Here is a 14,310-nt window from a genome sequence, read left to right on the forward strand (position 1 = left end):
TGAGCTGCGTTTTTGTTGACAAAACAGAGAGAGAGCAGTAATAGCAGCACAGTGATCACCCGCCCCCGGCTTTGTGTATCTGCTGGGTGATTTTCTGCTGCTGTTAAAGAGATTTCACTGTTCTCCAGCCCACCCGGAAGTCAGTGGATCCCCCGCTGGGCCCTGAGTCTGACAATCTCTGCTCCAGTATACAGCGCAGACGCTGTATGTTCTATTTAGGTTCCACCCCTCCCGTCCATCAGAAGAGGGGACAAAGCTGGTCATTGCCTCCTCCTCAGCACAGCCAGCTCTGCCCACAGGCAGTAAGCCCCGCCTACTGGGAGTATGTCCCACCCATAGGCACAGAGCTGCTGTGGAGTATCACTCCTGTTATGATCTGGAACCATGGAAGACAACCATAAATCATTGGTAAAAGGTGAGAAGAGCATTGGCAACTAATCTGTCCGCCATCCCCTTACTAACCATCACAACTAGAAGTAGCCAAAGGGTGAACTAACATCCTGTGCACCGCGAACCCAGCCGGAGAACTAGTTATCCTTAAGGAAGAAAAGATGAATAACTCTCTGCCTCAGAAAATAGATAAAGAATAGCAAGCCCCCCACATTCAAAGACTGCAGTGATATAGGAAAACACAATACACAGATAGATGATAGGATTAGCAAAAGGTGAGGCCCTACTGACTAAATAGGACAGGATAGGAAAGGGACTGATGGTGGCCAGAGAAAAACCCTACAAAAATCCAAATACCTGATAGTACAAAAAGCCCTCAGATCGCTAGATCTGAACCACGTCCTATACCAGGCGCTCTTGTCATACCAATGAACAGAAAGCAGGAACCATTACAAATTCAAGAAGCAACAAACACATGGACTTATAGGAGCAATACTCCAAACATAGCTGCTGGGAGCTTTCCAGATAAGCAACTGAGAGGGAAGATCCCTGCATGCAAATAAACTGAAAACAACCACAGCAAATGACAAACTCAGATAAGAGCAAAAAGAACCAAACAAAAATACAGAGCCAATCACTTATCTGGGGTAGATGTGGTCTGGAGCAGGATGAAGCAGGTTGGTGAACAAAGAACAACTGACATCCGACATAGCCTGCTATCAGACCAGGGTTTAAATAAGCAGAGAGTTAGCAATGGAAACGCCCATTGCTCAACACATCTGGTCTCTGTCCAAACCATTCCTGGCCACAAGAGGGAGCTTTACAGCAGCCAAAGCATAACCGACATTCACAACACAGTCCTGTGCAGTGTGTGCTGCACAAATATGTAAGATTTCTGAGGAGATTGTATCCCTCTGTCCTGCACTGCCATTGCTCTGTAGTTAGCAGGAGGGTTAGGCTTCAGAGGACACAATGCGACCTGAATTGAGTACTGAAGTTCCCTGAATGATGTCTCTAGCATCACTACCCTCTTCTATCCTCCTATTTGCCCTCACAGCTGCACTCTCCTGCCCCCTACTTAATAATACGTTTTATTTTGTCACGCTTCCCGGTCCCCGGGCCCCGCTCTCCGGTCCCGTGCCCCGCACTCCGGTCCCCGTGCCCCGCACTCTGGTCCCCGTGGCCCGCTCCCCGGTTCCCGCCGGCGTCCCCTGCTCACCACCCCGGTCCCGGTCCCGTCCTCCTCGCCTGCACCCTCCTTGTGTCCTGCTCCCCGCTCCCGGCGCTCCTCTGCGACATGGGACACACAGCCGGGCGCTCCTGCTTCCTCCTCACTGCTTCCTGGACTGGCTTCTGGCACACGAGCCTCGCGCATGCGCATTAGGGCGCGCGCGCGGTCATTGACCCTCTCTTAAAGGGCCAGCACCCAGAAACAGGATATTGCATAGACAGGTACAGGGTATATTAGGTTTCTCTTTCCTGGTGGGTGGGGCCTGTTCTACGTGTTTAGCAAGCTAGTGTTCAGGTCCCCGTATTGCTTTACCCTGTGCCTTGCCCTGTATTAACCCTGTCTGTCTCGCAGAGCCTGTCCTGCCACGCCAGCCGCTCCGAACCAAGTCCATCCCTGGACCCTGACGGTGACTTCAGCGGATGTTCCACCACCTCTGCAGCTCCGCCAGTCTCCAGTCCCTGGCTCCGTTCGGCGACCCGCCCCATCGCTCAGCAGGTTCCGGATTCCGCCTGACCCTACAACCCGGCCTCGGACCCTGAGCCTCGTCACCCGGACTACCGTCCAGAACTCCGTGGGTTCAGCAACATCCACCTTTCCTGCTCCTCTATGGACTGTCTGGCTACCAATAGTGCTTCGGCTGCCGTGCATCAGGACCCCCTGGCGGGCTGACCGGCCTGGCTGCCTCCTCAGGGGAAATCGGTGTACGGTCCAGTGCTTCCACCAACCGGACGTAACATAATTCTATAATAAGTTTTATTGCTATTTCTTAACAGCTGCACTCTCTTGCCCCCTCCTCCACAGCTGCACTCTTTTGACCCCTCCCCCACAGCTGCACTATCTTGCCCCCTCCCCCACAGCTGCACTCTCTTGCCCCAATCCCCACTCTTCTCTTCCTTGGTTCACCTATCCTCCTATTTTCCCCTCACAGCTGCACTCTCTTTCCCCCTCCCCACTCCCCTCTTCTCTCCTTCACTTATCCTCCTATTTGCCCCCACAGCTGCACTCTCCTGCCCCCTTCCCCCACTGTCCTGTAGCTGATGATGCCTCATTGCTGTCCTGTGATGATGTCCCAGCCTCCTCATCTTCATGGTTTGCTGCCAGACATCCAAGTTTCTTATTTCTTTGTGCATACAGTGTGTTTAAATATGCTCACATATACAGTATATAACATAAATATGTAACAAATGTAGTGTGTATGTCTGCATTTGTGTGAATAAGTGACTGTGTGCATGCGACATTTTAGTGATAAAATTCAGACATTAAAAAGCATAAATAATACTAAAAACACCAAAACCCCCCCACTTAAGGCCCTGTTCGCATACTGCTGTATTTGCCGCGGTTTTGCTGAATGTTTTGCTGCAGAAAATGTTCATAACCTTTCTGCAGTCCTTCCCCAGCAAAACCTATGGTAAAAAAAAAAAAAAAGATGACGCACACTGCATTTTTTTCACCTACAGGTTTTGCTGCAGAATTTCTGCAGCAAAAAGAATGTGCATGTCACTTCATTTCCGCAGGTACCTGCGGTTTTTGCCATAGGTTATGGTAAAAAACCGCAGGTACCCACCCACGGCAATACCGCGGTAAAACCGCGGTAAAATTTCAGGTGCATTTTTTTGCCGCAGGTGCGGAATTCTTTTACAGAGTGCGGAATTTTCTTAACAAAAATTCCATTTTCTAGTGCACACATAGCCTAAAAATGGCAAAACTCGTGTACCATTAAAAAACAACTACCATTTTTATATGAGGGCACAGAAAAGAAAAGTCTTTAATTTTTGCAATTATGTGAACAAACCATCCCATGAAGCCAAAATCATGCTATATAGACATTTATTGAAATGTTGCTTCAAGACAGTAAATTTTAAACAACAAATCAAACAGATGGGTAAAGTGCAAAAGGGGATAGAAAAGACCCCACATGCCCCTGGATAGATGTTCAAAATATATAAAATAGGGTGAATCTATTCATAAAAGAGGTAGAAAGACAGGTGCAAAGTTGCCCTAGTAAAATAGTCCAGTCATAATCAGACCTCAAAATGAACACTCGCCCATATCAATGTAATAACAGACCAGGGTTGCACGTGGGGAGCAGCGTCCCGACACGTGTTTCACGTCTCCTACGCTTCTTCGGGGGACAGGCATTTTTATATGTGAAATGAATAAATCTATAATATTATTTTTAGCACAAATATGTACAGAAAAAAAGGTGAATGGGGCCATATACAAGGACGGGAACATACACGAGGATGTGGGACAAAGGTACAAGCATGGGATGGGAAAACTGGATGCTGAGGGAATAAGGCTCTTTCCCTCAGGACCCAGCTTCTGCATGCTTTGCTATACAATGGTCCCTGAACCCCACTTTCGCATGCTCTACTAAACATCTTATCCTCAACACCCAGCTTTCCTATGTTCTATAACACATCTTTCCCTCAGCATGCAGGTTTCCCATGCTCTGCTATACATTTTTCGTTCAGTACCCAGCTTTCCCATACTCTGATATCAAGGGCAAGCTGGGTGCTGAGGTAAAGATGTACAGCAGAGCATCAAAAAGCTGGATGCTGAGGTAAAGATGCATAGTAGAACATCGGAAAGCTGGGTGCTGACGGAATGATGTATAGCAGAACATGGGAAAGCTGGGTGCTGACGGAACGATGTATAGCAGAACATGGGAAAGCTGGGTGCTGAAGGAAAGAGGGATATCATAGCATGGGAAAACTGGGTGCTGAGGAAAATATGTATAGAATACCATGGGAGGGCAGGGTGCTGAGGGAAAGATCCGAATGTCAGTATAATTATCCTGTACTCCGAGCTGGGGGGAGGTGAGAGGAGATGGGGCGGGCCCAGGTCCAAATTTTGCACCTGGGGCCCAGGTCCAAATTTTGCACCTGGGGCCCAGGTCCAAATTTTGCACCTGGGCCCATTGAACTATAGTTACGCCACTGGTGACAAATGTTGACAAAAACGCAAGAAAGAATGAACATGCTGCTTCTTTTTTGTCACAAACCTTTGTCAAAAAAACTGCTGACAAATAAATTGCAACGTGCGGACAGCAAATCTGACATCTCATAGCCTTTTCTGGGAAGTCAAATGTCAGAAAGGTCTGACAACAAAACTGCACCACAAAAACCCCCCAGTGTGCACATGTAGCCTTAAAATTCTGATTGTGTCATAATGGTTGCAGCTAGTAATCGAAGTGATACATTGTTGGATTCAGGATCTCATTGTCTACATCATGCTGCTCTCAGATTTGGTAGCAAAAACCTACTGACAGATTCCCTTTTAAGTACACAAATTTACAAGAGAAGGGAGTAAATCTATCTCCATAGCATACAAATACAGTAAGTGGAAGGCCAACTGGAGGATGTCCTCTCTTTTCTGCCTTTATGGATCCGTTGAACCTCTTCCAGCCAATAGTGTGTGGCCTCCTTTCCTTGAGTTATCCCTGTGACAACCCTTAGGGGTACTTTACACGCTGCAACATTGCTAGCGATGTCAAGCGCGATAGTCCCCGCCCCCGTCATACATGCAATATCTGGTGATCGCTGCCGTAGCGAACATTATCGCTATGGCAGCTTCACACGCACATACCTGGCCGGTGATGTCGATGTGACCGCCGAACAATCCCTCCTTCAAGGGGAAGGTGCGTTCGGCGTCACCGCGACGTCACTAAGCGGCCAGCCAATAGAAGCAGAGGGGCGGAGATAAGCGGGATATAACATCCCGCCCACCTCCTTCCTTCCGCATTGGCGCTGGACGCAGGTAAGGAGATGTTTGTCGTTCCTGCGGCTTCACACACAGCGATGTGTGCTGCCGCAGGAACGAGAAACAACATCGTATCAGCAGCAGGAGCAACATTATGGAAATGAACGACATGACACAGATCAGCGATTTTTGTCACTTTTGCGCTCGTTCATCGTCGCAGGTAGGATTTAGACGTTACGATGTCACTACCGGCGCCGGATGTGCATCACTAATGACGTGACCCCGACGATATATCGGCCGTGATGTCGCAACGTGTAAAGCCCGCCTAAGGGGCACTTTGCACACTACGGCATCGCAGGTGCGATGTCGGTGGGGTCAAATTGAAAGTGACGCACATCCGGCGTTGCTGTCGATATCGTAGTGTGTAAAGCATTTTTGATCTGATTAACGAGCGCAAAAGCGTTGTAATCGTATCAGCAGTGTAGCGTCGGTCATTTCCATAATTTCGGAAGGACCGATGTTACGATGTTGTTCCTCGTTCCTGCGGCCGCACACATCGCTGTGTATGAAGCCGCAGGAGCGAGGATCATCTCCTACCTGCGTCCCGGCCGCCAATGCGGAAGGAAAGAGTTGGGCGGGATGTTTACGTCCCGCTCATCTCCGCCCCTCTGTTTCTATTGGCCGCCTGCCGTGTGACGTCGCTATGATGCCGCACGACCCGCCCCCTTAATAAGGAGACGGGTCGCCGGCCAGAGCGACGTCGCAGGGCAGGTGAGTGCATGTGAAGCTGGCGTAGCGATAATGTTCGCTACGCCAGCTATCACCATGATATCGCAGCTGCGACGGGGGCGGGGACTATCGCACTCGACATCGCAGCATCGGCTTGCGGTGTCGTAGTGTGCAAAGGGCCCCTTAGTGCAGTCAGGATACACCCTATGATTTAGCTCAACAAATAATTGTAGTTATTTAATTCAGAATTCACACTAAAAACCATAACTACAATAAGTGTGAATTGATTACTGTATCACGGAGTAGAGTTCCCAACAAAAAAAGCAAAACAAAATACTAATAGTTTATCAGGTCTGCCAGATTTAACTCTCTGATATGAATTCTAGTATCTGACATCACTACCTCTTGAGAGGGCTCATTCCATAACCTGACTACTCTAACTGTAAAGAAGCCTTCCCTGTATTGATGTTTGTATAGACCGTTCCAAGGTGAAAGGAATGACCATGGTCTTAAGTTGGAAAGAAAGAATTATGTGCCAGTTTAATGTAATGATTATCTTAATAAAATCATCATAAAGGAAACCTGACAGCTGCCTTAGGCCACTAAATTCGTCGGCATGCATGTATAGCAACTTTTCCCGGCATTCTAACAAGTATCCTTTTATTACTTAGCAATTGCTGAATTATTAAAAAAAATAATTTTGAAACTGCTATGCAAATGAATGTTTGCTTAATCAAGGGACGATAATGATTACTAAACCTCTCTCTAACTATGACCCTGTGGGTATGATTGACATGATTTTCATGAGCAAAGTCACTGCCGGCCCTCTGCAAGTATCCTGCATGCTCGCAATATTCTTCCTCCTTGTGAATGCGCAGTGAAGATGGGTGTACATCTCCGGCCTTGGCGCACCGTTCATGCTCAGTGAGACTGCTGTGACATGGATCTCGCTGGATTTACAAAGAGCATGACTAGAGGGTGGAGTAGTCTGCGGTATTCAACACCCACCCGACTAATTAACCATGAATTTGCATAGCACAAGCGCACCTTCAACGTTATTTTTATATTATTTGAACAGTCGCTAAGCAACATCAATGGGCTTGTTAAAGCTGCTTATGTCGCTCGTGAAAACACCCGCCCCCATCGTTTGTGCGTCACGGGTAAATCGCTGCCCGTGGCGCACAATATTGCTAACACCAATTACATGTACTTACCTTCCTAGCGACGTCGCTGTGGCCAGCGAACAACCTCTTCGTTAAGGGAGAGGTTCGTGCGCCGTCACAGCGACGTCACACAGCGGCCGACCAATAGAAGCGGAGGGGCGGTGACCAGCCACATTATCGATACACCTACCTCGTTGCCGGAGGACGCAGTTATGGTGTTGTTCGTCGTTCCCCGGGTGTCACACGTAGCGATGTGTGCTGCCTTAGGAACGACGAACAACCTGCGTCCACAACGACCAACGAGATTTTGAAAATGAACGACGTGTCAACGATCAACGATTAGGTGAGTATTTTTGATTGTTAACACTCGCTCGGAGCTGTTACACGCAACAACGTCGCTAACTAGGCCGGATGTGCGTCACGGAATCCATGACCCCGACGACATCTCGTTAGCGATGTCGTTGCGTGTAAAGGGGGCTTTAGTGTGCACGGAAAGGATACAATTAATGTATGGTGGTGGTTTAGGGGGTTAGGGCAGCTCGTGGGTTCCTTTAAGGAGACCTTCATCACATTCAATAATTGACTGTTACTTTACAGAAAATTTATGGATCTACTTTGTACAAGTACAGATAAGAAGTTAATTTTACTATATACTTATTGCATTTCATGTAAGTTAGGATTTTAGCAAATTTAAGGAAACAAATGGCAAATCAACTCATCCCTTGTGCATTATGGACTGGCAAATCATCAAACCCTCGAGTCTGGCAGATACAATATACATTGTTTTCAAATCCAGAGCTTTCAATGTATACCCCAAAATTTAGCGTGCACCCTCTTACCTTTTGTGCCGTCAGTTGTGACAGTGATCTGACATAGGGGGAGACTGTTGGCTCACCCTCCTCCTAATATCCACTTATCTGGGCCACCAATGTATTCGCCACCTCACATAAATATATACACAGATGTGTCGCACTTCTTGTGGTTTCCTGTACATAGCTGTGCCTCATAACTTCCTGTCATATCTTCTGCTCAACGTACGCAACACATGAAACGAGAGTCAGGTCCTGATAAGAAAAAAGCAAGGTAAGGGCAATTTATGTTTGTATTTGACTCGTAACGTTACAAAATGGCTCATAAATTATACTGAACAATACCAGAGTATAGAGAAGGACGGAAGTCGAGAAGATTGGGGCTTTCATTACAGTCCCGTCTGCTTGGAAGTTGTATATTGTATCTAACCTGTATATTATGGGTCTTTCCCTTCCCTCTGTTGGTGTCTGTAAGGCGATGTTTATAGCGACATACCCAAACAGCCATTGATAGACTTCTCTGACTTATATTAGGGCTCCATTTGAGGGTTAATCAATTTAACAGCAAAAAGTGTTTCATTTCAGCCATCAACAATTCAACAATGACATAACCCCAGACAGAACTGTCAATGGAGGCTCTGAATGCATATGTGAACAGAGCCCAAGTGTATATATGACAGAACCGCATACAGAACCGTCAGTGGAGGCTCTGAATGCATATGTGAACAGAGCACAAGTGTATATATGACAGAACCGCATACAGAACCGTCAGTGGAGGCTCTGAATATGTATGTGAACAGAGCCCAAGTGTATATATGACAGAACCCCAGACAGAACCATCAATGGAGGCTCTGAATGTGTATGTGAACAGAGCCCAAGTGTATATATGACAGAACCCCAGACAGAACCATCAATGGAGGCTCTGAATGTGTATGTGAACAGAGCCCAAGTTTATATATGACAGAACCCCAGACAGAACCATCAAAGGAGGCTCTGAATGTGTATGTGAACAGAGCCCAAGTTTATATATGACAGAACCCCAGACAGAACCATCAATTGAGGCTCTAAATGTGTATGTGAACAGAGCCTAAAGGCCGCTTTGCACGCTGCGATATCGGTACCGATATCGCCAGCGTGCGTACCTGCCCCCATCTGTTTTGCGACACGGGCAAATCGCTGCCCGTGCCGCACAACATCACCCAGACCCGTCACACGTACTTACCTGCCCGGCAACGTCACTGTGACCGGCGAACTGCCTCCTTTCTCGTTTAGCGTCACAGTGACGTCACAGCAGCGTCACTGAATCACCGCTCAATAGAAGCGGAGGGGCGGAGATGAGCGGGACGTAACATCCCGCCCACCTCCTTCCTCCGCATTGCAGCCGGGAGGCAGGTAAGGAGAGCTTCCTCGTTCCTGCGGCGTCACACGGAGCGATGTGTGCTGCCGCAGGAACGAGGAACAACTTCGTTACTTCTGCAGTAACGATTTTTGAGAATGGACCCCCATGTCACCGATGAGCGATTTGGCACCTGTATCTAACCTGTATATTATGGGTCTTTCCCTTCCCTCTGTTGGTTTCTGTAAGACGATGTTTATAGCGACATAGCCAAACAGCCATTGATAGACTTCTCTGACTTATATTAGGGCTCCATTTGAGGGTTAATCAATTTAACAGCAAAAAGTGTGAAAGACGACACATTTCTGCCATCAACAATTCAACAATGACATAACCCCAGACAGAACTGTCAATGGAGACTCTGAATGCGTATGTCGCGGGCGGAGGAGGGGACGTTGCGCTCATCCACTGCTCGGGTCCGGCTGCTGCTGCTCGGAGGTGGCTCGAGCGGTGGGCCGGATCCTGGGGACTCGAGCGGCGTTCCTCGCCCGTGAGTGAAAAGGGGAATGATTTTGGGGATATTGTCCATGACGCCACCCACGGTTGTGGTGAGATTGGTGACACCACCGCTGCTCTGGACAGGATTCCCGGGAGCGATGACAGGGAGCAGCTTGGATGTTGGTTCTCCCTTTCGTGGGTAGGGGGTTTGGTTGTCCCGGGGCCCGGTGAGGTGCAGGGTCGCGGGGGCAGCGCTGTGCCGCACGGCACGGTGGTACTCACTCAGCCAGTAATCCACACAGAGTCTCTGGTCAAACAAACGGCTGGATGGACGGGTCCGGCTGTGGTTGTTCTCCTCCCGGCAGGTTGATGGTGACTCCCTTTCCCTGCACCTGTGTTGTGTTTACGGTTCCAATGGCTTCCCACCGGTAACCCGCTTCCCAGCTTGGATGGTTGCTGAGGGAGCCCCTTTTGCCCGCAGGCTCTGGCCCTGGGAACGGTAGCCTTGGTGGTGACAGTGTTTCCCTCTACGGTGTGAGCTGTTGCCTTCAATTGGGTCTTGGCTGCTGGGAAACCCCGGAGGTTCCCTTCGCTAACGGATTTGACCAACTTTACGGCGACTCCAAGCCTGGTCGGGGTCCGTAAGCCCTGCTGGATGGTGCTGGCTTCTCTTTACTCCCCGATCCAGTACCGCCGGGCCACCGCCTGTCCACGGTCCATACGGTTTGCTCCAATTAGCCTCTCCTGCAGACGGTCACCACCGTCTGCCAACCTTGCTGAGTGCCCGGGCCACACACCCGGACATGGTCAGTCTGCTCCTCTACCACTTCTCTCCAAAACTCTTCTGAAACTACAATGACTCCTTTTCCCGCCTCCAGGACTGTGAACTCCTCGGTGGGCGGGACCAACCGCCTGGCCCACCCCCTGGTGTGGACATCAGCCCCTGGAGGAAGGCAACAAGGATTTGTGTTTGGCTTCGGTGTGCCTAACCGGGGTGTAGGGTGTGTTGGTGTAGTACCTGTGACGACCTGGCTTGTCCAGGGCGCCACACGTATGTGAACAGAGCCCAAGTGTATATATGACAGACCCCAGACAGAACCATCAATTGAGGCTCTGAATGTGTATGTGAACAGAGCCTGAAGGCCCTGTCACACACACACACACACACACACACAGATAAATCTGCGGCAGAACTGTGGTTGCAGTGAAATTGTGGACAATCAGTGCCAGGTTTGTGGCTGTGTACAAATGGAACAATATGTCCATGATTTCACTGCAACCACAGATCTGCCAAAGATTTATCTGTGTGTGTGACGGGGCCTTAAGTGTAAAAATGACAGAACCCTAGACACAACCGTCAATGGAGGCTCTGAATGTGTAAGTGTATTTATGACAGAACCCCAGATAGAGCCGTCAATGGAGGCTCTGAATGTGTATGTGAACAGACCATGTGTATATGTCGCGGGCGGGGAAGGACGCCGCTGCGCTGCGCTCGCTAACGCTCGGGTCCGGCGCTGATGCGATGGCTGCGCGGTGGCTCGAGCGGTGGGCCGGATCCGGGGACTCGAGCGGCGCTCCTCACCCGTGAGTGAAAGGGGGTAGTTTGGTTTGGGGATTTGGTCCGTGACGCCACCCACGGGTCGTGGGGAGGTTGGTCACCACCGCTGCTGGTGACGGGGATCACGGGAGCGATGGCAGGGAGCAGCTGGGATGTTGTTTTCCCCCTCCGTGGGTAGGGGCTGGTGGTCCCGGGGCCCGGTGAGGTGACAGGGAGGCAGGGTTGGATGGTTGCAGGGTCGCAGGGTCGCTTGGACTGCGCAGCGCGGTGCCAGACGGCACGGTAGTACTCACTCAGCCACAAAGGTACACAAAGTCTCTGGTAAACTAAATGGCTGGATGGACGGGTCCCGCAGCCGGCTGCTGTGGCTTCTCCTGGACGGTTAGTGGTGGCTGCCTTTCCCTGCACCTTCGTGTATGTTCGGTCCCGATGGATTCCCACCGGTAACCCGCTCCCCAGTGTATATATGTGCCGGAGGAGCCCTTTTGCCCGCAGGCTCTGGCCCTTGGAACTCTAGCTGTGGCGGTAGCTGTATTTCCTTCTGTTGGTTGGACGGTTGCCTTCAATCGGGTCTTGGCTGTTAGGAAACCCCTGGAATTCCGGTCACTGACGGATTTGACCTCTAATGGCGACTCCAAGCCAGGTCGGGGTCCGTAGGCCCTGCCTGTGTGTGCTGGCTTCACTTCGCTCCCCGGTTCGGTACCGGCGGGCCACCGCCCGTCCCCGGTCCTACGGTTCTGCGTTGATCTGCCTCTCCTGCAGATGGCCACCACCGTCTGCCAACCTTGCTCTTGGTGCCCAGGCCACACACCCGGACACGGTCAGTCTGCTCCTCACTCCTTCTTCACTCTTCACTGAACTCTCTTCTGAACTGACTTCCTTTTTCCACCTCCAGGACTGTGAACTCCTCAGTGGGTGGGGCCAACTGCCTGGCTCCACCCCACCTGGTGTGGACATCAGCCCCTGGAGGGAGGCAACAAGGATTTTGTGTCTGGCTGATGTGCCTGTCTCAGGCTGGAGGTGCATGTTGTAGTACCTGTGACGACCTGGCTAGTCCAGGGCGCCACATATATATGACAGGACCCCAGACAAACTTGTTAATGGGGGGCACTGAATGTGAACAAAGCCTAAGTGTATATGTGGCGCCCCTGGGGCTTCAGTTGCCACAGAGGTACTGCACCTCAGCCAGAGGTGTAGTATTCCATCTTGGGTAAGGAGGTGGTCAACACCGGTTCACACAAGAGCACAACACCCAGGCTCAGAAACACCTCATCAGACATGCCTAGGTCTTGATTATACCTGAAGCGAGGCTGGGGGGGTGGAGTCTTAGGAGTGGGAACACAGTGTAAAGTGTTTGAGTTCAGTCAGAGGAGCAGTGGAGGAGTTAAGGCCCGCAGCCTGGAGCAAGTACCTGGAAGGGGTCCTAGAGACCGCGGGAAGTGCAACATAATCCGGTGGCCTTGTCCCACATATAATTTTCGGTTCGGTTGGATGGACTTGGCTGCAACACTGGGACTGCTCCCTAGGCTAGGGGAGTATAACCTACCGGCTCAACTAGCAAAACCAGCGGCTGAGGTGACTGCACGCACCGTAGCTACCACCACCCACGAATTCGCTGGAAGGTGACCCTTCTGGATCAACGGGATAGAGCTTCATGCTACCCCACAGGGTTCATGGGCACTGATACAGGGTTCAATGAGCGAAGGCGCAATGCAGGAAAGAGAAGAAAGCGCAGGTGTCAGCCAGGAAAGGGTACAAATTAGAAAGGTGCAGCGGACTCGACCTCCGAACTACCCGGGATCGGCTGAAGCCCATCACAGTGAATACCGGCATTTCAAAGGTGGTCCATGGCATGTGTGTTACCGGCTACAGTGAGTAAACACCTACTAACTGCACCCCTGAGCCTCTCCGTTATTCGCCTTCACCCACCATCATAGACTACTACTACCACCCCCATCTGCCCTGGGGCCCAGGTCTACCTGTGGAGAGCTATACCATGTTAGCTTGGTCACCATCTGCCCCAGAAGCCCCTATCCCGCAGCGGCGGCACCACCACTTGCCGCATATCACAGGTGGCATCACGAAACAACCATCATCCCCTATATCTTAAACAACACCGTCGGGGTCACGGAACCGGATCACACCACCGCGGCGCCCCAGAGCCAGAACCGCCGCCCGGTAACGAGTCACCCCAGGCCCCGGTGGGCACATCTTATATATGACAGAACCCCAGACAGAACCGTCAGTGGAGGCTCTGAACCTAAGTGTTTATAAATCTCATTACTCGTGTCTCAATATCTTCATAGTGTGATATCAGAAATGGTACCAAAGCCAACTGCAGCTGCATCACACCCTCACTTTCTGCTATTCTGCTAGATCCCAAAGGGGAACATCTGTATTGGTGCTGCTAACCTCAGGCAGAATCACTGTCATACGGTTGCTTTGTATCGCCATCATTTTCATATTGTCCTTTATTGAAGACCAAATGTCTTACAGACAATTTACAACCCTTACTTTTATATTTCAATACAGTATTTTGACAGTAGTATAAGTTTCGCAGCTTTAGAACATTTTGTTTGCCCAAATCTGTTTTATACTGAAGCTATCTGTATTAAAATCTTCTGTTTGTTTTACAGAGGGTTGCTGAAAAATGAACAAAAAGAATCCTAAAAAATGGAATGTTGGAGACAAAGGTTGGGGGACAAAAGTTAAAAATAATGATCTCCGGAATAACCCTGTGGCCTTGAAGGAGAAACGTAGATTAAGGTTGGTGAATCATACAAAGGAATCCTATATTAATATTGTATAATTTAACTTGGTATAAGAAAAGGAATCTGTCAGCAGGTTTTTGCTAACTCTTCTGAGAGCAGCATGATGTAGGCAAAGAGATCCTG

The 14,310-nt window shown here is 49.9% G+C and overlaps 2 protein-coding genes across 2 annotated transcripts in view; one reads left to right on the forward strand and one right to left on the reverse strand.

Moving 5' to 3' along the window:
• TMC6 (transmembrane channel like 6) overlaps positions 1-8,154 on the reverse strand; it is a 189,377-nt gene extending 181,223 nt beyond the window's left edge. The window contains exon 1 of the mRNA XM_075349520.1: positions 8,055-8,154. The gene's annotated coding sequence lies outside the window, so the exon portion shown is untranslated. The remainder of the gene's footprint in view (positions 1-8,054) is intronic.
• Positions 8,155-8,218: 64 nt separating this feature from the next.
• The window catches only part of TMC8 (transmembrane channel like 8), a 92,374-nt gene continuing 86,282 nt past the window's right edge, over positions 8,219-14,310 (forward strand). Inside the window, exons 1-2 of the mRNA XM_075347459.1 lie at positions 8,219-8,298; positions 14,053-14,182. Coding sequence (XP_075203574.1) covers positions 14,067-14,182 — 116 coding nt within the window. The 5' untranslated portion in view covers positions 8,219-8,298; positions 14,053-14,066. The remainder of the gene's footprint in view (positions 8,299-14,052; positions 14,183-14,310) is intronic.

The sequence above is a fragment of the Anomaloglossus baeobatrachus genome, chromosome 5, assembly GCF_048569485.1.
Source record: "Anomaloglossus baeobatrachus isolate aAnoBae1 chromosome 5, aAnoBae1.hap1, whole genome shotgun sequence".
NCBI lineage: Eukaryota > Metazoa > Chordata > Amphibia > Anura > Aromobatidae > Anomaloglossus > Anomaloglossus baeobatrachus.